The sequence below is a fragment of the Neofelis nebulosa genome, chromosome 12 (genome assembly GCF_028018385.1).
Source record: "Neofelis nebulosa isolate mNeoNeb1 chromosome 12, mNeoNeb1.pri, whole genome shotgun sequence".
Classification (NCBI taxonomy): Eukaryota; Metazoa; Chordata; class Mammalia; order Carnivora; family Felidae; genus Neofelis; species Neofelis nebulosa.
The window spans coordinates 1,252,481-1,271,061 of record NC_080793.1 but is presented as its reverse complement, the minus strand read 5'-3'; the positions used below and the strand labels follow the sequence as shown (position 1 = coordinate 1,271,061).

General features: G+C 65.6%; 2 protein-coding genes across 2 annotated transcripts; one reads left to right on the top strand and one right to left on the bottom strand.

Moving 5' to 3' along the window:
- The first annotated feature begins 1,363 nt into the window (after nucleotides 1-1,363).
- Nucleotides 1,364-6,206, top strand: SOHLH1 (spermatogenesis and oogenesis specific basic helix-loop-helix 1). The gene is made up of 8 exons (XM_058693557.1): nucleotides 1,364-1,440; nucleotides 1,639-1,740; nucleotides 2,205-2,355; nucleotides 2,718-2,839; nucleotides 2,927-3,012; nucleotides 4,552-4,738; nucleotides 5,228-5,298; nucleotides 5,876-6,206. Exons 1-8 carry the CDS (start codon nucleotides 1,400-1,402, stop codon nucleotides 6,091-6,093), a joined length of 978 nt encoding a protein of 325 aa, XP_058549540.1. The 5' UTR covers nucleotides 1,364-1,399; the 3' UTR covers nucleotides 6,094-6,206.
- A 3,219-nt stretch (nucleotides 6,207-9,425) lies between these two features.
- LOC131490937 (uncharacterized) lies at nucleotides 9,426-13,841 on the bottom strand. Its single transcript, XM_058693338.1, has 8 exons — nucleotides 13,764-13,841; nucleotides 13,460-13,690; nucleotides 13,184-13,317; nucleotides 12,705-12,937; nucleotides 12,407-12,517; nucleotides 12,057-12,216; nucleotides 10,616-10,848; nucleotides 9,426-9,589 (listed from the first exon to the last, which is right to left on the bottom strand). Exons 1-8 carry the CDS (start codon nucleotides 13,839-13,841, stop codon nucleotides 9,426-9,428), a joined length of 1,344 nt encoding a protein of 447 aa, XP_058549321.1.
- Nucleotides 13,842-18,581: the final 4,740 nt, after the last annotated feature.

Sequence of the window (18,581 nt, the reverse complement as noted above, 5' to 3'; positions counted from 1 at the left end):
CACAACACTTTTCTCTCTCCGAGCAGAGAAAAAAAAGCCTGTTCCAGGGTCGGGGTTCGGGCGCCAGGCCGGGTGCGCCCCCTGCCGGCTGCGCCGGGAACCGCGGCGGCTGAGGGCCAGGCGGGGACGCAGCTGGCTGGGCGCCTCCCCACCCCGGGACCCGCCCCCATCGCGGCGCTCGGAGCCGTCCTAACCGCGGGAGACAGGAGGGGGCACTTCGGTGGCCAGAGAACCCCAAGCGCGCCGCAGCGTCGCTCGGTCCTGGGAGGAGGGCTCCGTCCTACCAACAGACCCGCGTTCAGCGACTTCCGCCACCTCACCCCTGGAGGTCCAGCAAGAGGAGCAGGCGGACCGAGCCCTCCAGAGACCCGCAGGCCCCTGGGGAATGAGCTGAGGCGTGGGGAGAATCCAGGGCCCAGGGCAGGCAGAAGGCACAGGCGTGGCAAGGGGCTGGGATGGGGCAGGCGCTGGGGTGCCGGGGAAGGCGCAGCGGGGGAAGGTGACGTCGGGGTGGGCTCGGAGCTGTCAGGATGCCCCCTGGCTCCTGGGTGGGTGATGACACTTCATTTAGGTGGAGCGCCCTGCAAGAGGGGGCAGGCACACGTGGACTGTAGACCGGCTGGCCCCCAGCAGCAGGTGGGGGCCCTCCAACCTGTCCCTAACCGACCCCTGAGCCCCGCACATCTTGGTGAGCAGTTCTCAGACCAGCCTCCCCCCCCCCCCCCCCCCCCGTCCTCTGGGAACCCCCCTACCTGGGCCTCACGGTCTCCCCTGGGTCCCCGGGCCGCACAACGTTCCAGAAACTCTCATCTCCTCCTCCCCCCACACCTGTGCCTGTCCCTGCCTCAGGTAACACCCACTGCTCTGTAGGGGAGTCCAACCTGCCACCTCTGGCCTCCTGACACCGGGCCCACGTCCAGCCTGGGCTCCTGCCGGTTCCTGCTTGGGGCGCCAGCCGCCCAGCCCTGTCCCGAAAATCACCGCTTCTGCCCTCCTGCCCCTCCCTTCCCACAGTGGCCATTTACCCGCGCCTTCCTCCACGGTCAGGCTCCTCCAGGGCATCACGCCTCCCTGTAGACAGAGCCCAGCTGGAGGCTGGCACCCAGGGAGGCCACACCCGAGTGGGAGGTGGGCCGACCCCCCGGAAGAGGAGGGAGGACCACTCAGCCCGGGCCACACGTCGGCCCTGGAGCGGGCAGATCCAGGCCACCACTTTCTGGCAGCTTCCGGCGGGAGAAACTTGAGGGTCCGGGGCGAGTGGGGGGTGGGGCAGAGCACGCGTCTGGGCGGGGCCGGCGGGCACACGTGAGTGGGCGGGGCTGGCGGGACGCACACGTGGGGCGGCGCGTGGGGGGGTCCCGGGGCGGCGGCGCGAGGCAGCTTCGGTGCAGCCGCGGTCATGGCGTCCCGGGGAGCTGAGCCAGGCGCTGGGGGGTGCGGGTGAGGAACTGGGGGGCTGGAGGGGGTCAAGGGTGCTGGGCGGGGGGGACCCAATGCGAGTGGACTGCGCTGCAGGTCCCCCCACCCGGCGAGGCCCGTGGGGCAGGCCCTACGGGGGGGAAGGCGGGGCTCCCGGAGGACGTCCACCACGGCGTTCTGGGGTTCACGGAGCTCGGCGCCCCGGCCTCTCCCGGGCAGCGGCTCTTCCCCATCCAGTGCCCAGGGCTGCCGCGAAGACAAGGCGCCCGAGCGTGCGGGCTCCGGCCTCCCGCGGAACGTGCTCAGCGAGCGGGAGCGCAGGTGAGCCGCGCTGGGGGAGGAGGGGCCGGGCTGCTGGGGGGGGGTGGGGGTGGATGGGGGAGGGGAGTGGGCGTCGGGCGTCTGACCAGCGGCCCGGTGGGGGTTATAGGCCGCTGGGACAGGGTTTGCGGGGTCTGTGCAGTAAGGGGACCGTGACTGGTGCTCGCGGTGAACAAGAAGCCCCAAGGGAGGGGGGGTTCCCGGGGCCACCAATGCAGCCCCCCCCCCCCCCCCCCCCCCCCCCCCGCTTTGACCTGAGCTGTGGGCGTCTGGAGGTTGTGCACTTGGGATCTCTGGCGCTGGTGGTCTAGGGCACAAGCACAGCCTGTTTTTTGGAGAGCTAACGAGGGGGGGGGGTCTTGTTCTTCAACCTGACGAGACCCCGAGGTGCCCGGAGGTGCCCCGGGTGACCTGGCCGCCGAGGCCGGGTGGGCTGACGGTCGTTGTTGCTTGTCTGCAAGCAGGAAGCGGATCTCTGTGAGCTGCGAGCGCCTGCGGGCCCTGCTGCCCCGCTTTGATGGCCGGCGGGAGGACATGGCCTCGGTCCTGGAGATGTCGGTGCAGTTCCTGCGGCTGGCCGGCGACCTGGTGCCCAGCCAGGAGCCGCCCGCCGCCGTGAGTGTGGGTCCCCCGTCCGCGCCCACGGCTGCCGGTCGCCTCGGCCCGGGAGGCGGCTCTGACCTGCTGGCCTCCCCCGTGCCCTGCGCCGCGCACCCTGGGCGGCCGTGATCTCGGCAGGCGTCGCCCTGTCTGCCGGTTCCACCTCCACGAGTGAGGCGGGCGTCCCAGGGCACGAGCTCCGTCGTCACTTAAGTCCCTTATGCGCGCCTCCACCTGCTCTGTTTTTCCGGTCCGGCGTCTGCTCTCGGGCTGACCCCCTTGACCCCAGCGGGGCAGCGGGTGACAGGGAACGGCGGGCTGTTCCCTCCCGTTTGTTGCCTGACCGTTGTCGGGTGTCACGTCTGTGCCAATTCTAGGCTCTCGCTCCGTCCAAGGAGACGTGGCACAAGTGGCAGAGGGACGTTTTGCAGCTGGCCCTGTCAAGTCCGACCTCAGCCGGGGCACCAGACTCCGGGATGGCGGCGCCTGGCGTGACCGTGTGAGTGTCCCCCGTGTGGCTGGGTAGCCCGTCGGGGCAGCAGACACAGCCCGTTCAGGGCTCTCTCTTTGTGTTTTTGTCCTTTAGGCCCCAGGCTGCGACCGCAGGCGTGGCCGAGGGCGAGGCCCCGCCGGGGGCGGCCGAGGTGCTGGACGGGCCGCCAGCCCTCCCCGGTGAGCGGGAGTGCAGGGCAGGGTCTGTTCCTGAGCGGGATGCGGGCGCTTAATGTTGCTTCTCTCGGGACCCTCTTGTCGGGGGGAAGCCTCGGAGACCCCACGCTGCCTTCGGCCGCGGTACAGACCTCAGGACAAGGGTTGCCGGGAGGGGCGTGTGTGAGGGCTCAGGTGCCCCAGACGGGTCAGCCATGAGCGGTGGTGGTTCTCTGTCAGCTTGTCTGCTGGGGAGCAGGGCCCAAGCTAGCGGGTCTCTGAACTTGTTTCTGCTCCCAAGGATGGTCCCCCCGCCCCTCCTCCGCCCTGGGCCTCTAGCGGTCCCTGGGTCCCCCAGGAAACTTGTTGGCCTCTGTCATGGCCAGCTCTCTGGAGCGGCCCCCACACTGCCCTGCTCTCCTCGGTGCCTTTTCTTTTTTTTTCTTTTTTTTTTTTTAATTGTTTTTTTTTCAACGTTTTTTATTTTTATTTTTGGGACAGAGAGAGACAGAGCATGAACGGGGGAGGGGCAGAGAGAGAGGGAGACACAGAATCGGAAGCAGGCTCCAGGCTCCGAGCCATCGGCCCAGAGCCCGACGCGGGGCTCGAACTCACGGACCGCGAGATCGTGACCCGGCTGAAGTCGGACGCTTAACCGACTGCGCCACCCAGGCGCCCCTCTTTTTTTTTTATTTTTTAAAAACCTTTATTCATTTTGAGAGAGAGACAGAGTACAAGCAGGGGAGGAGCAGAGAGGGGGGACACCGGATCTGAGGCAGGCTCCAGGTCCTGAGCCGTCAGCACATAGCCCGACGTGGGGCTTGAACTCACAAACTGAGATCGTGACCTGAGCCGAAGTCAGACGCTTAACTGACTGAGCCACCTAGGGGCGACCCCCAATTCCATCCTGCCCCGCTCTTTGCCCCCCTCAGTGCCTTTTCGATGGTTTTTTTCTGTATGGAGTGAGAGTCATCGGCCTTGCACGGGGCCTTTGTTCTCTGGTGCTGTGCCGGCCAAGCCTGCAGGCCCCTCTGATGATGTCTCTCTCGTGCTGGACCCCGCACCCCAGCTATTTGTCGCTTCTCGGACACGGGTGCTGGTGATTGCCCCGTGCCAGAGTCCCCGAGTGCCGCAGGAGGCGAGGCTATGTCTTCCGGTTCCCGGAATGTGCCTGTCGAGGAGGGGAGGGGGCTTGCCGTGAACAGGGCTGGCGGCAGAGCCGGGGCCACAGGCAGGGCGTGAGGGTGCAGAGGTGACGCGGCAAGGGGGCTAGAGGTCTGAGGGTGGAGGCCGGGGTCAAGGTTTGCGGGCAGGTGGGGGTAGGGTCCCAGATCTGAGCTCCAAGGGCCTGGCCTGAGGTCAGCGGTGTCTCCTCCTAGAAGCTCCCCTGGCCCCAGGTGCATAGCCCTGCGGCCCCGGGTGTGTGTCCTTGGGGGTCTGTCTGCCTCTTGCTCCCGAGCTCCTTGTGTCCCCGTGCAGGGTGCAGTGGGTGGGGGCTGGGGCCTTTAGGGGAGGGCTGCGCCCACGTGGGGAAGGCCGACATACACCTGCCTTCTCTTGTAGAGCCTTGCAGCCTGGTGACCCGGCCCCCAGACCCAAGTCCCTCCAAGGCCCTGAGGTCGCCTCCACCCTGGCCTCCCCGCTCCTGGCAGCCACCCTCCCCTCTGGTGAGCAAAGAGGTTCAGAGCTGCCGGGGCCAGGCTGGGCCCCTGATGGAGGGGGCCGACTCGGCCATGACACTGGACACCAGGTGGGTGCCCTGGTGGGCGTGCGCACCAGCCCCACACGCCGCCTCCTAGCCCTGCCCGCGCTCTGCCCGCCCCTGCCCCTGCGAAGTTCGCACCCCTCCCCCTCTGTCTGCCGGGGCCACGGCTGCCAGCCCAGGCCTGTTTGAGCCAGACGCTGCCGTGCGGCTCTCTGACGCATTTCCGAAAACGTTGTCGTGTTCCCAGTCCGTCTGTGTCTCGGCTGATAGTAAACGAGTTTGTGTTTTGTGAGCGTGTACCAGCTGGGGCGTGGGAAGGGAGTGTGGCAGAGGCTGGAGAGAAACCAGCAGAGGCAGCGGGGTGGGCCAGTCTGTCCCCAGCGTGCAGGCTCGGGGTCTGGCGGGGAAGGGGGGGCACCTGGTTCATCTTAAACCTGAAGCCACCTTTGAGGGCACACACCTCTGTCTCGAGGCTGGAGGACCGGGTCCACCTGGGACCGTTCGGTCAGGGTGCGTTCTCCCGGCCTCGTTCAGGTCTGCGTCCGGATGTGATGTGGAAGATGGGGCGTCCTTCCTGCTGAGCGCCAGTCCCGACTGGTGGCTGGGTGAGTGGGGGCGCGCCACCTGGGCCACCACTTGCCCTGATCAGGGACAGGCCCCGAGGTCTCAGGTGGTCTGGACGACGAGGGGCTGGGCAGGTGGCTGGGGTTAAGAGGAGACGTGCTCGAGCTCGGTGTGCGGGGCAGTCTCGGGGTCCCGGTGTTTGTCTCTTGCTCCTTGCTGGTGGTTGTCGGGGTCGCTGGGGGGGGGGGGGCGTGAGGGGGCGAGCACGCATGTGGACCGTGTGCGTGAGCGTGGCACGTGGGGCTGGTTGTGTGCTACCCGCGATTCGGGATCTGTGCCTTTTGTGCACGTGACGTCCCCACAGAGGTGTCTGGACGTGGAATGAGTCTGTAAGATTAAGCGTCGTGGGAGACGCCTTCCTTGTTCTGGGCTGGTGGGTTCTCCCGGGTCTCGGGGGGACCCGCATGTGTGGGCCCACTCACCCCGCACGGCCCTCGGGCGCCAAGGGCTTCCAAGTCGGGCAGGACAGACGGGCAGAGCTGGGCCTCTCCGCATCTTGACCTTGCCACGTGCACCCCAGGTACCCAGGCTGACGTGTCCCGTCTCTGACGTTTCCAGGGTCTCTGGAGGGCAGAGGCGCCAGTGTCCCTTCTCGGAGCATGGCCAGGAGCGGCCTGCTGGACAGGGCAGAGCCCAGCTTCCTGACAGACGTCGGGCCCGGCTCCCAGGAGCTCCCAGACGGCCCCCTGGAACCCTGGGGCTCGGACGCCGGCTGCCCCAGCCTGGCCCTGCGGGATGAGGTGGACAGCATCTTCCCCGACTTCTTTCCCTGCTAGGCAGTGGGGAGGGGGTCAGTGCCACACGTGCCCGTGTCGCGTGGCTCATCCCGGGTTCGGGGGGCGGCAGGGGCCGGCTGCGTATTAAAGGCGGTGCTTCTCCGGAAACCAGACCTCCTGGAGCTTCGCCTCTCTGTAATCGGTGCGGTTCGCTGGGCAGATGGCACCACTTCCACTCAGAGCGCGGGCACCTGCCTGGGGCTTTGCTCCTGCGACGGTCTTGGCCTTGAGAAGTCCCTGAATAGCCCTGCAGTCTGAGGAGGGCTCCCGAGGACTGGGACTTCTGTGCTCCGGGCCTGCTCCCCGGAGAGGTGGGCGGGGACCCCACTTGTCACGCCTGTGAGTGCCCTCTGCCCTGGCCAGGGCGCCCTGAGGAAAGGGCCGGCTTCCGTCTTCGAGGTGGGGACCTCTGCACTCCTCACACGGGGCGGGGCGTTGGGGGGCCCGGTGCAGAGGTCACCTGGCAGGTCCCAGCGCCGTCCCAGCTGCCCCTGACCTCTGGGGCCCGGGGAACGGCTGGGTTACTGGGAGGGGCGCTGGGTGCGGCGGACCCTACCCGGCGTGACCGCGAGCCACGGCAAAGGCAGGTGCCGGTCTGTGAGCCAAGCTGGCTGGGGTCTCACCGCACTGCTCCTGCTCACGTCCTTCCGGAGACGCTGGGCTCCAGGCCCCCCATGGAGAGTGCTCAGGGGCCTCAGGGCCATCTACCGCCGGGAGGGTGGGTTCTCCCGTGGTCTCGAGCCCTCTGTCCAGCCCGTTTGCCTCACCCCTGCGTGTGTCTTTGTCTCTGCGGCTGGAAAGTTCCATTCGTTCTGTCCTTGAGTGGCCGCAGACAACGGTGATGAGCGCTGGCGTGGGATGGAGGCGAGCTGGAGGGGACCACGGCCGGGAGCCGTTGCCCCAGGGCATGGTCCTCAGGACCTCCCTGGTTGTCGCGTGCGTGCTTACGTGCGTGTTTGTATGCGTGCAGCACGGGGTGGGGCACCGCGGGTGCCCTGTCCTCACCCCCTGCACCCCGAGCACAGCCCCGGTGACTCTGCCGGCTGCCTGCGGAGTCAGGGCCGAAGCAAGCACCCGGGCCCTGCCCCTGTGTCTCCCGTTCCCTGAGCCCAGAGGGGGACCCCGGGGTAGAATTGTTGAGCCCCGCCCCTCCCACCTGGGAGCAGGTCGGTCTCCGCGGGGGCCAGGTGCAGGCTCCGTGGAAAACCCCAGGTGATGCTGGGCAGGCTGATCTAGAACAGTCCTGCCCGGAGCCCTGGGCGGCCCACCCGTGCCCTGTGCTGACCTCAGGTCGGCACCAACAAGGGAAATCGGGAGTTTGAGGTGCCGGGAACAGAGATGATACCCTGCCCCACCGCCAGGCGTTGCCTGGGAGGACGGGGCCCTGTCTCGGGTGCGAGCCTCCCCATCTTGGGCCTGGGGGGGTGGGGGGGGGCCCTGGAGCCACTGTCGAGAATGATCCTGAGGCCCAGTCGGGCTCGTGGACTTGCTCCCAGCGCCCCCAGTGGGACCAGAGGGGTCTGGAACCAGCAGTCAACTCTGCCCTGGCCGTGTGATCCCACGGCCTCTGCCCTGCAGGCCCCGGCAGTGTGGGCATAGAGCCCCATCCCTGAGCTGGTTGGGGCCCGGCCTCCCTCCGATGGACGGTGACACCCGGGGGAGTGGCAGGTGGGGCCCCGCTGGCACGGACCCCCGGTGAGCTGGAGGAGAGCAGGGCTGCCGCACGGCCTGGTGGGGGCTTGGTTGGGGCTGGAAGGAGCCTCAGGTTTCAGGGAACAGCTTTTGTCCCCACCCTCCTCCTCTCCAGCCCTTGGTGGTGGTGATTGCCGTTGCACGTGTTCAAGAGGAGGATCGGAAAACTGTTAGGCTGGTGATTCCGGGCTTTTTTTCTGGATTTGGGGGGGGGGCAGTGCTCGGCACAACCTCCCCTCTAGCTCTCAAGGTGACCTGCTTCCCTCCTCACCACCCCTGCTGGGAGGACCTGTGTGCCTGCAAGTAGGGCACACAGAAGGGACACGGCTCAGCAGGACCCCAGCCACCCTCAGGCCGAGCACTTTGGATGGGGACGGGGACGTTTTGGAGGGACTGTGCCCACAGCTGGGGTTTGGTGCCCATCAGCCTTTGGGCTGAGAGCTGACTGTTCGTTACTGTCGTCCCACCCTCCCTGAGCCCTGCCCCTCTGGCAGCCCTCTCTCCTCTCTGTCCTCCTGCCCTCCCCACCGCCCCTCCCCTGCTTGAATCTTCTGGTCACCGGGGGTCACTGTGAACGGGGGGGGGGGGGGGGGAGGCGGTCACTGTGAGCTGGCGTCTTGGTCAGGGTGCTCGGTGCTGCTTGGTGGTTGTGTGTAACCCACAGCAGTGTAACCCTGAGGATACGCAGATCCTGCCCCAGAGCCCCGGGGCGGGGGGGGGGGGGGGCTGGGCCAGGGGCTCTGCTGCTGGGGAGGGGTCACAGTCCCGGGGCTCCCCGTTGCCCCCAGGCTCCCATCCAATCTTGGCAGGAGGGCCATGTTCTCTGTCCCCCACCCCAGGTGCTCAGTGGAGGCAGAGGAGGTCCTCCCGAGGCCCCTGCTTGACTGGCCCGGCCTCACTGTCCCCCATGTCACACACCTCAGGGAGCTGGAAACCAGCTCAGTGCCGTTCCGTGCCTGCCATCGGTCCCTTGATAGCCAGGACACCTTGTCATCCCCCAGCAGGCCCGGCTGTCCCCCAGCCCATCCCCTGAGCACAGCGGGGTGCTCACGGCAGGAAAGGGGCCCCCAGGCCTGCTCACAGCCAGGGCAGCGGTCCTGAGGTCCACGCCTCCTGCTCAGAGGGTAATGGGACAGGTCCCTTTGCCCACACCTCCCCCCCCCCCCCCCCCCCCCAGTGTGCTGGCAGGGCTTTTGAGCTGGCGATGGGGGCGAGACGCCCTGGGCCTGTCCTAGAGAAAAGCAGGAGGCAGGGCTGGGGGCTTCAGGGTGAGAGACTTTGCTAGAGCAAGGAGGAACAGGGAGACGGGGCACTCCCACCCAGACTGTGATCTGCACAGGCGTCGCAGGGTGGGCCTGGCCTCGGCCCCAGGCTGAGGGCTAGCGGCAGAAAGGACGCAGAGGCGGGACACGGGAACAGCCGGGGGCCCGGGGGGCCGCTGAGAGGGCAGCCGCCTGATGGCAGGGGTGGGGTGGGAGTGAGGGGGTGACTCCACTGTTGGCTCTTGCTGGAAGAATGAGCTGGAAGGAAGCGGCCCTGGGCGGATGCAGGTGGGAGCGTGGCCTTCTGATGGAGGAGGCTAGGGTGGGCCCCCGAGGGGTGGGGAGGCCCCCTGGGTGCTGGGGTGTGGCCTGGAGGCCTCATTCCAGCAGCAGGGGTGGGGGCCCCCTCTTCTGATGGGACGAAGGTCCCCTCCGTCCAGGCTGGTGCAGGTGCGGCACAGCAAGCCTGTCCCTGAGACCCCTCCTCCGGGGACCCCTGGCCTGGGACACGGTGGGCTTGATGTGTGGCTCTGGCGGTGGCCCTGGGGAGGACGGGGGCTTGGCCACTGTGGGGCAGGGCGCTCCCCACAGCTGGGATCCAGGGCAGGGGAACCTGGGACACCTAGGTGAGCATCCCAGGGGCTGCGGGTGGGCACCTGCCAGGCTTTGACGACTCCGGGAGGAGTGAGGTGCGGTTAGTGACTGTCCATGCTGCGCCCGGGGTCTCGGCTACCGTCATTTAACAGAGACACAAGCATGTGGCCAGAAGGAGTCTCTAAGCTGTGTCCCGCTTGGAAGCAAGGGACCGACCTAGGTTGTGTCTACTGGCTGCCTCTGCCCCCGTGAGACTTGCTCCTGACCCTACGACGTGGCCGTGGAGTCTGGCCCCGTCGCCTCCCGGCATCCTGTGCCGTCATCCTGGCACCCTGGGGAACCCCTAGCGGCCTCCCCCCACTGTGTGGACGTGAGGGTCCCCACCTCTCTGCCCCCAGCAGCCCTGGCCCCCTGTGGCCACCAGCCAGAGCACCCCCACAGAGCACACTCAGTCAGGGGGCAGGTGTTTATTGGGCACGCCAGGAAAGGTCTCCAGGAACGGGGGCCTGGGGGAGGGGAGTGGTTGAAGGGCTCCTCCGGTGGACTGTGAACTTCTAGTCCTTCGACGGGACGGTACCGGTGTGGGAGACGCTCCTGTGAGCGAGAGGAGCAGCGTGGGTTTGGGGAGTGGGGGACCGATGGGGCAGATCCCGTCCCCCAGTCTCCTTCTGCAGACTGGCCCCCAGCCTCGCAGCAGGCCCCCCAGCGCCCCAGGCCCCCACAGCCTTTGGGGGAGTCTGTGGGCATCCCCAGGCCGGCACTGCCCCCACAGTCTTCAGGGGACCCTGTGGGCGTCCCCGCTCCAGGTCCTGGCCGTGGCACTGGCGGTCGGAGTCTCCCCGAGCTGCCAGCCCTCAGCCACACCCCACCGCGGGCATGGTAGGAGGTCAGTGCACGTGGAACAGCACTTGCCCTGTCGCCTGGCCTCGAGGGGCCCCCACGCCGCAGCCCCTGCAGGGTCAGAGCTCACTCACCCGGGCCCAGCAGCCTCTCTACGGTCGGGCGTGCAGGCAGCGGTCTGCGGCAGGAGGGGCACGGGGTGCTGAGTGGTGGTCCACGCTGTGCCCCTCCGGCCTCCCGAGGCTGGGCTGGGGGTGGGGGCTTACCAGTCTGGGTCGGGCCGATGGTGTCGGTCGGCCGATCCCGTGGCTCTCGCAGTAACCCTTGAACGTGTGCAGGATGTCCCAGCCCGCGGTGGGGGTCCTGCCTGCAGACAGAGCGTCGGGCTGTTCCTCCCCAAGGTCGTTCGGGATAACGGGCCTCGGGTTCTGGGAGCTTGGAGGCGGCCTGGGATTTTCAGGGTGCGGGTGGGGCCGTGGGGACAGGAGCTGCCGTGACCGGGGTGGCCGGGCTGCCCGGCGGCTCCGTGTCAGGCCGGAGCGGAGGTGAGGGCCCCACAGAGCCACCCCCGACCCTCGGGTGGGGTCCGGCCCGTCATCTGTGCCCCAGCCCTTGCCGTCCCCACGCAGTGATTCCTTTGTGTTCGTCACGTTGGGACGGAGGCCGGTGTCTGACGAACATCTGCGGGTGTCGGGGTCCCTAGGCTTGTTTAAAGGCGAGTGAGTCAACGTAGCCGTGTTTGGAAGGTACCGTGGAACACCCGCGGACGTGCACCCAAGCCACGTGCTCCGCGACCACAGCCCCAAAACTGACCCCCACGAAGCTGAAGCAAACAGCCCTGGGCCCCGGGCTGCTGGCTGCTGGCTGCTGGGGGCAGCTGCGGTGCTGAGGCCGCGGGGGCTGGCCACTGCCGCTCGCCCTCCCTGAACGGTCTCTGCCCCGGGGAGAACCGGTCTGTGCCCCCATGGCAGCTCCCACGTGCTGAGTGCTGAGCCAGAAGTCGGCCTGGGTGCGGCCCGGGGCTCCTGGACGCTTGTACCTCGTGGGCCAGCACAAGAGGCCTGGGGGCCCAAGGCAGGACCGTCAGCCTGCACGTTTACTAAATACGGTCATCTCAGCGCTCCCTGCAACGGGCTGGACTGGGTCCCCTGAAAGGTGCGGTCGGGTCTTTGGCCCCGGGACTTGGGAACGGGATCTGGTTTAGAAGCAGGTGTGGTTAAGGGTTGGGATGAGGAGACGCTGGGCGCAGGATGTGCCCGAAAGCCAACGACCAGTGTCCTTAAGGGAAAGGGAAGGGAGGTCTGAGAACGGAGAAGCCTCGTGGAGGCTCAGGGTGACGAGACCACAGGTCAGGACGTTCTGATGTTCGCCTCCGGAACCCCCGTGACCAGTGAAGTCCAACGCACGGCCCTTAACCGTGGGCCCGTGGGAGGTCACCTGTCTCCTAAACACGCTTTCCCGAGCCACGTGTCCCAACCCTCCCGCGTCGCAGAGAAGACGCGCTCCACACCCAGACCCCGAGGCCTCTGATGACAGCAGGGAGGCGTCACAGCACACGGGCCGCCGTCTGTTAACCTGCTCTCGTGGGACACCGTGTCCCCGGTGGTACAGGCAGTGGCCCTGGTGGCCTCAGGTACAGCGTGGGGGCCGCCGGCCACTGCAGGGTCTCTCTGCTTGTGGGCAGGAGTGGATGCAAGGATGGGGTCGCTCAAGACTTTCCTTTCCGTTCTTGATGCTAAAAGTCAAGGGGACTTGCGTGAACCGCTGACGTGTGTGTGGGTCTCCCCCGTTTGTCTAACACCCGATCGCCGTCCTGTTCCCCCGTGGCCTCACGGCAGCCGACCCCCACCCCCCGGCTCCTGCCGGCTGGGGCAGGAGTTCGCCCCGCCCTGGCGGGGGGCGGTTTCTGGGTGGCGGCCACTCACTGAGGAGGTCCACCATCACCGTCTTCTTCCTGTGCCTCCTGTTGTGGATGCAGAAGACAACAGAGCGGTGGGGATCCGCCTTCTCCACGAAGATCGTGTTGTGGCCGGCATCTGTGAATCGGGGGCGGGTGGGAGGCAGGGGGTGCAGAGTTCTCCACCAGGCGGGAACCGGACCCTGGGAGCCCTCCTGTCCCTTTACGGCCGTTGACAACTTGGTGCCGCTGACCAGTCAGGCCCCGGGAAGGGGCAGGGCCGGGTGCAGGCTTCCCGCCCTTCCCGGACACCCCTGCCGGCTCACCCCACCCGCCCGCTGCCGAGAGGGCCCACGGGGTGCCGCAGCCCGTGGGTCCCTCCTGTGAGGCGGCGTCCTGGCCAGAGAGCTCCTGGCCGTTCTCTGCCCGGGAGTCCCCGGGGCCCCCCACTCCCGGGCTGGACGAGGCCGCCGGTCCGTACTTACGTTTCAGCACGTACTGAAACTTCCTTCTCGTCTCACTTGCCGTCAGTACAATTGGGATACACCTACCCTTTACCCTGGGAGAGGATGACAAGGCCCCCTGGAACCCGGCATCTGGAAGGCGTGGTGTCCGTGGAGCCCCTCGGTGGCGCTGGGTGGGGCTTGGCCACTCTGGCCACTGGACACGTGTGTCCCGTCCCAGGGCAGTGAGCCCCAGCCCTGCCTTGTGCGACCGCTGACCTTGGTGTCCCTGCACCCCACGGGGCCCGGCACGGGACCCTGGACCTCGGCCCCGTCTGGCACCCTCTTCCCAGACTTCTTACCTTCTGTGGACGTGGAACTGCATGGTCTTGAAGGTCACGTGGATCTTATGGATGAAGAGCATTGTGTCTGAGTCTGTCCTTAGGAGTTTCGGTTCATTGGATGCTCGTGCTGTCGAGAACCAATTGCCATCGACCTGCCGAGGAGAGCAGAGGGGGCCGTGCTGGTGCGGGGTGGCGGGGCGGGGGGCGACCCTCCCTCCGGAGGGAGCCCTGAACGGGCCCCTTTCCCGCTGCCCCCAGCCGCACCCCCCGACTCCTGATGCCTGCACTGGCTACCAGATTCTCAGTGAAGTTGGGGTCCTGGGGGCCCATGTGCAGGGCCTGGGGGCCACCGAGCAGGGTGAGCACGAGTGCCAGCCTCAGGACGTTCATGGTGAGGCGGGAGTAGCCGACGGACGAAAGGTGTCCGGAGCCTGTGGCCGTGGCCCTTTTGTCCCCTCCTGGGAGAGGGTTCCGGGCCACGTGGTGGGCCGTCACGGGCTCCCTCCCGCTCCCCACAATGACCCTCTATTTGTCACGGCCACCGCCAACAATGCCACTTGGCCGTCAGGCTCTGCCCCCTCGGTGCTGGCAGTCCTACCGTTTCCAGAACAACGGGGCCCGCCTGGGCCGCTTCCAGGATCCGTGCGTTCCCGCTGAGCACCGGACCTCTGGCCATCGAGGCTGACGCACGGCCCCGGGTGGCCGGGAGGTCTCCTCCGACAGCCTCCCATGCATCGGAGCGGCTTGCTCAAGGTGTCCGGGCACTTGGCAGGGGGTCTGAGGAAGCTCGCGCCTGGGGCCGGACCTCGCCGCGCTGTGAGACGGCCTGGGCTGCCGGTACCTCTCCTGGATCTGCCCATTTGGGCAGAGCAAGGGGAGGCCTAAGTCCCGGGGTAATGGGAGTGGGGTAGGGGCAGCGGGCGGGAGTCAGAGGAGCCCCGTCTCCACCGCAGTCCTGTCCCGAGCCTCCCCCTGCGGGGTGACCTGAGCTCGGCTGAATTCTGAATTCGTCCTCAGGGACCCCCAGGGCCCGCGGGAGCAGAGCAGGCCCAGTGCACGAGCGGGTGGCCGTGTCCCCGTGGGCTGGGGACACTCAGGTTCTCTGAGCCCCGGTGTCCGCCCACTTCTTGGCCGCAGGACTCCTTGCGCGTGCTCCCATGAACGCCCTCGCCCCCCCTCCCTCCTGCCAGGCGCCCACACCCCCAGCAAGGCCCGGACCCTGTGCTCTCTCCCCACACCCATCCTCACATCCCCGTGGCCTACTCCCCTCACAGTGTGACACCTCGATGTCAAAGCCTGATGAGGACAATGACGAGAAAGGAAAAATCACAGGTCACACGCATAAGAGTTCAGGGGCCCCAAATACATGTAAAATGAACCCAGCAGTATAGGAAAGGTGTGGTGTATTGAGGCCTAGTGGCTTTAACCCCGCTAGCTTGGTTCAGCCATCGGGAATCCACGCATTTCACATTGAGAGCGGAGGGAAAAATCGAACGATCATCGTATTTGCTGCAGAAAACACATCTGGTGAAATTCAACAACTATTCGTGTTAGTAACTCCTACTGCCCTAGACACAAAAGGGAACTAATCTGTTTAAAGGGAGATCGTTAAACCCTCTTAAGAGACTCTCAAATACAGAGAACACGCTGGGGGCTGCTGGCAGGGTGGGGGGATGGGCTAGACGGGTGAGGGGCATTGAGGAGGGCGCCTGTGGGATGAGCACCGGGTGTTGTATGTAGGGGTGAATCACCGGGTTCTCCTGAAACCACTGTTATGCCGTATGTTAACTAACGTGGACTTAGGTAAAATTGAAAAATTAAAACCCAAACAGGCAGACTGCCCCCGTCCTGCCTCAGGGAAGGTGGAAAGCTTCCTTCTGGGACTGAGGACGGTAGGCGCCAGCCGTCCCCACCGCCACCGAGCAGGTGCCGGCCCTTCCAGTAAAGGTGGGGACGAAGCCGTGCGGAGAGACTGGTGTCAGGTGTGAGCGAGGCCGTGGGCGGGTGTGCAGTTATGCGAAGAGCGTCACCCGTAGGTGAGTCTGTCGTGCTGCTGAATTTGGAAAGGCGTGTGTGAGCGACCGCGGGACCGGCACAGAAGGAGCTGTTTCTGTGCCCGAGAGGGCACGGTTCTTCTAACGCTTGTTACTTGTTTTGGAGGGGGGGAGGGGCAGAGAGAGGGAGACAGAGTCCCAAGCCGGCTCCACACGGTCAGCACAGAGCCCTGAGGTCACGACCTGAGCCAAAGTCAAGAGTCGGCAGCTCACCCGACTGACCCCCCCGCCCCCAGACACCCCTGTGAACGAGGCGAGATGAGGAGGGTGAAGAGAGTTTGCGACCCAGTAAAAAACAAGTCGAGTAACCGGAAATGAATCCAACAGGAAAAGCGTGCAGACGTTCTGCTCAGAAAACTATAAACTGGTATCGAGATGCTCAGACCGAATAAACGCTGTCCCTCGCACGCGGGTCCGAGGTCCCGATGCGTAGACGTGCGCGCTCCCTCCCGACCGGCAGACGGATCCTGGTCAGAATTCCAGCCAGATGTGTGTCACGTGCAGCTTTAGCAGCCGGCCCCAAGTTTCCCGGACGCTCCCTAGGTTCAGTTGGGGGGATCTGTCCCAGGAGACTTGTGTTCTCACTGCGAAGTCTGCCATTAGGCCCGCTGTGCTGATGGGAGTGTCTGCGCACAGACCGTCCGGTGCGGGCCTTTCTGTAGCGGGTGGCCCTGCAGAGAAGCGCGGTTAAGAGACGGTCTCTCCAGCACGCGGCGCCGGGGCAGCTGGCCGGCCGTAAGGACCAGAAGGACCGCGAGCCCGCCCTCCGCCCACGCAGACAAAATCCCGCAGTGCGCCGAGCGGCACCCCGCCCCAGAGCTGGGTTCGGGTTCTGTGTCCAGGACCTCAGAGTCACCTCGTGTAGGTTGGGGCTTTTCGAGTTTAATCAAGTTAGGAGGACGGCACCGGGGGCTGCACCCAGCGTGGACGAGGCCTTTATAAAGCGGGGAGGTTTGGACACACTCGGAGGAAGGTGTGAGGACCGCCGGGGACTGAGGACGGAACAGAGGTCGGGGCTGTGGCCAGCATCCAGGCCGCGTAGGCAGCCCCAGAGCCGGGAGGGGCCGGAAGGTCCAGTCTTCCCTTGGAGCCTCCAGAGTGAGTGTGGCCCTGTGACCGCTGATGGGATCTTGCGGCTATGGGACACCCGTGCAGCAGGATGGGGTCAAGTGACAGCGGGAATAGGTGGAACCCCCAAAGGGGCAACGGCGGAGAGCTCAGGGAAGGGACCGTCGCCCGGCTGTGGAGGGTGAGGCCAGGCCACCCCGGGGAGCTGGTCCCACCCTGGGCCCGGGGGAGCCTCGGGGAGGACGCAGCACCCCAGAGGACGGAGCAGGGCGGGGGGCCGATGGCCCAAACCTTGAAGAAGTGTTCAACCCCACCGGCACCCCAAGAAATGAAAATTATACTGAGACTCCAGACACCCCTCCCCCCCCCCCCCGCCCCCTAACGCCCCAGAGTGGCTAGAAATAAAATGACTGCACTGGTCATGACGAGGAAGGATTTTCTAGGGGAGATGTCAATTGGTCCCAAGACCTTGGAGAGCCAGGTGCACCGCGCGCAAAGCCCCTGGACGTGGCGGGAGGTCTGCCAGCTACGTCCCCACGGAGCTTGCTGCATCCACACGACTCCTGAAACAGAATGCGACGGGCACCAGCGACAGTCACAGCAAAGTTTGTGACGATGAGAGGCAAGGCCGACCGATCGGGACCAACGCTCTTGACAAGAGTGTGGCTCCGAACAGCCGGGGTACAGAGTTTGTAAAGCCGATCGCATCGTTTTATCATTATCTGGGAACAGAACAGAGAAACAGTTTCTAGATGAGTTAGAAACAGTTGTCGGATGAGGTGATTATTTTCGACTTTCTGCCGCTAAGTTGCAACCCGTGGATCTCCTTGACCTTGCCTCTGATGCTGTTTTTTTGAGCTTTTGTTTCCTTCATTGGTAAAGCCTGATTCACAAGAGTATGAAGTATGATTTACAAGAGTAAAAGCAAGGCTGTATCTGACCTTCAGTGTCAGAACAAAGTTGTTATTTTTCAAGCTAAGCGTTAGCCCTACACTACAATTTAACCCTTATAAGCTGTGTCCCCGCAGGCCCCCAGTGTCACAGCCGCCACTGCCAGAGGCCCGCAGCCGGGCACGTCTCCATCCGTGCTGCCATGAGAGGGGCCCCGCGCCATGCCTGTGAGAACACGGGGCGTCCTGGAGTCCCTCACACCGTGGGCCCGGTCTTACCTTTATTCTGAGTGAAGAAGTGGGGTGGGGGTGGGGGGGCGGAAGATCCTGCAAGTTTGGATGCTCAGATGGCCCAGGCCCCTGGATGGGGTGAGGGACGTGGTCCCCTTCTGGCCCAGGGCGAGGCCCCTGCCTCCTGGGTGGGGTAGGAGCAGGGCTGTGGGCTGAGGTGGGGCTTTGGAGACACCCCCCAGAATGAGAGTCTGGAAGGCTGGAGTCTGGTTCTGTATTTCAACATGGAAAGCATTTTGGGGAGCTGTTCTTGCAAGATACTGGCTGCTGTTGTCAGGACCCCTCGCTTCTTGGGGTCTTGACACACCAGCTTTGGAGCGGCCGCCCAGGTGTCTGTCTGCAGTCTGTGGTTGCCCACCTCCTTCCCCTGAGATCCTGGAGGAGGTGGGTGCCCCCCACCCCGGCACCTTCCCCACCTGGCCCAGGTTGGGTCTCAAGACGCCTGCAACTCCAAGAGCGAAGAGTGGGGTCCATGTCGCGAGACGAGGTGCTGCTTGTGGCCACGGGCAAAGGCCTTCACCGGACGATCCCCTGGGCTGGGGTCCTTCCTGCTCGCCAGTGGCCGTGTTCTGACAGCTGGGCACCGAGGACCCTCAGCCGTGCCCCACATTCAGGTGAGCCTTGGCCTTCCTGGCATGCTCAGCATTTCCCGAGTGGAAATTCAGGGGCTGAATAGGGTCTCCCCGAAATTCATGTCCATCCAGAACCTCAGAATGTGACTTTATTTGGGATAAGAGTCTTTGCAGATGTGATGAAGGTAAGAATTGCCATGAGGTCATCCTGGACTAGGGTGGGCCCTGAATCCAATGCCTGGTGTCCTCGTGGGGGACAGAGGGAGAGACACGTGAGGACAGAGGCGGAGATAGGAGGGACGCTGCTGCCACCAAGGCTGGGACAGGCAAGGGACAGGTTCTCCCCCGAGCCTCCGAAGGGATCAGTGCTGCTGACCCCTCGGGTTTAGCTCTCTGGCCTCCCGCCTGGGAGAGAGGACATTTCTCTGTTTTAAGCCCGGTGTGTGGTGCTGTGTGACGGTGGCCCGGGGAGGCTAACCCGCCTGGCAGCTGTTACCTTGTCCCAGGTCGTGCTAACGTGCCCCACACGTGGGCTCGCTGA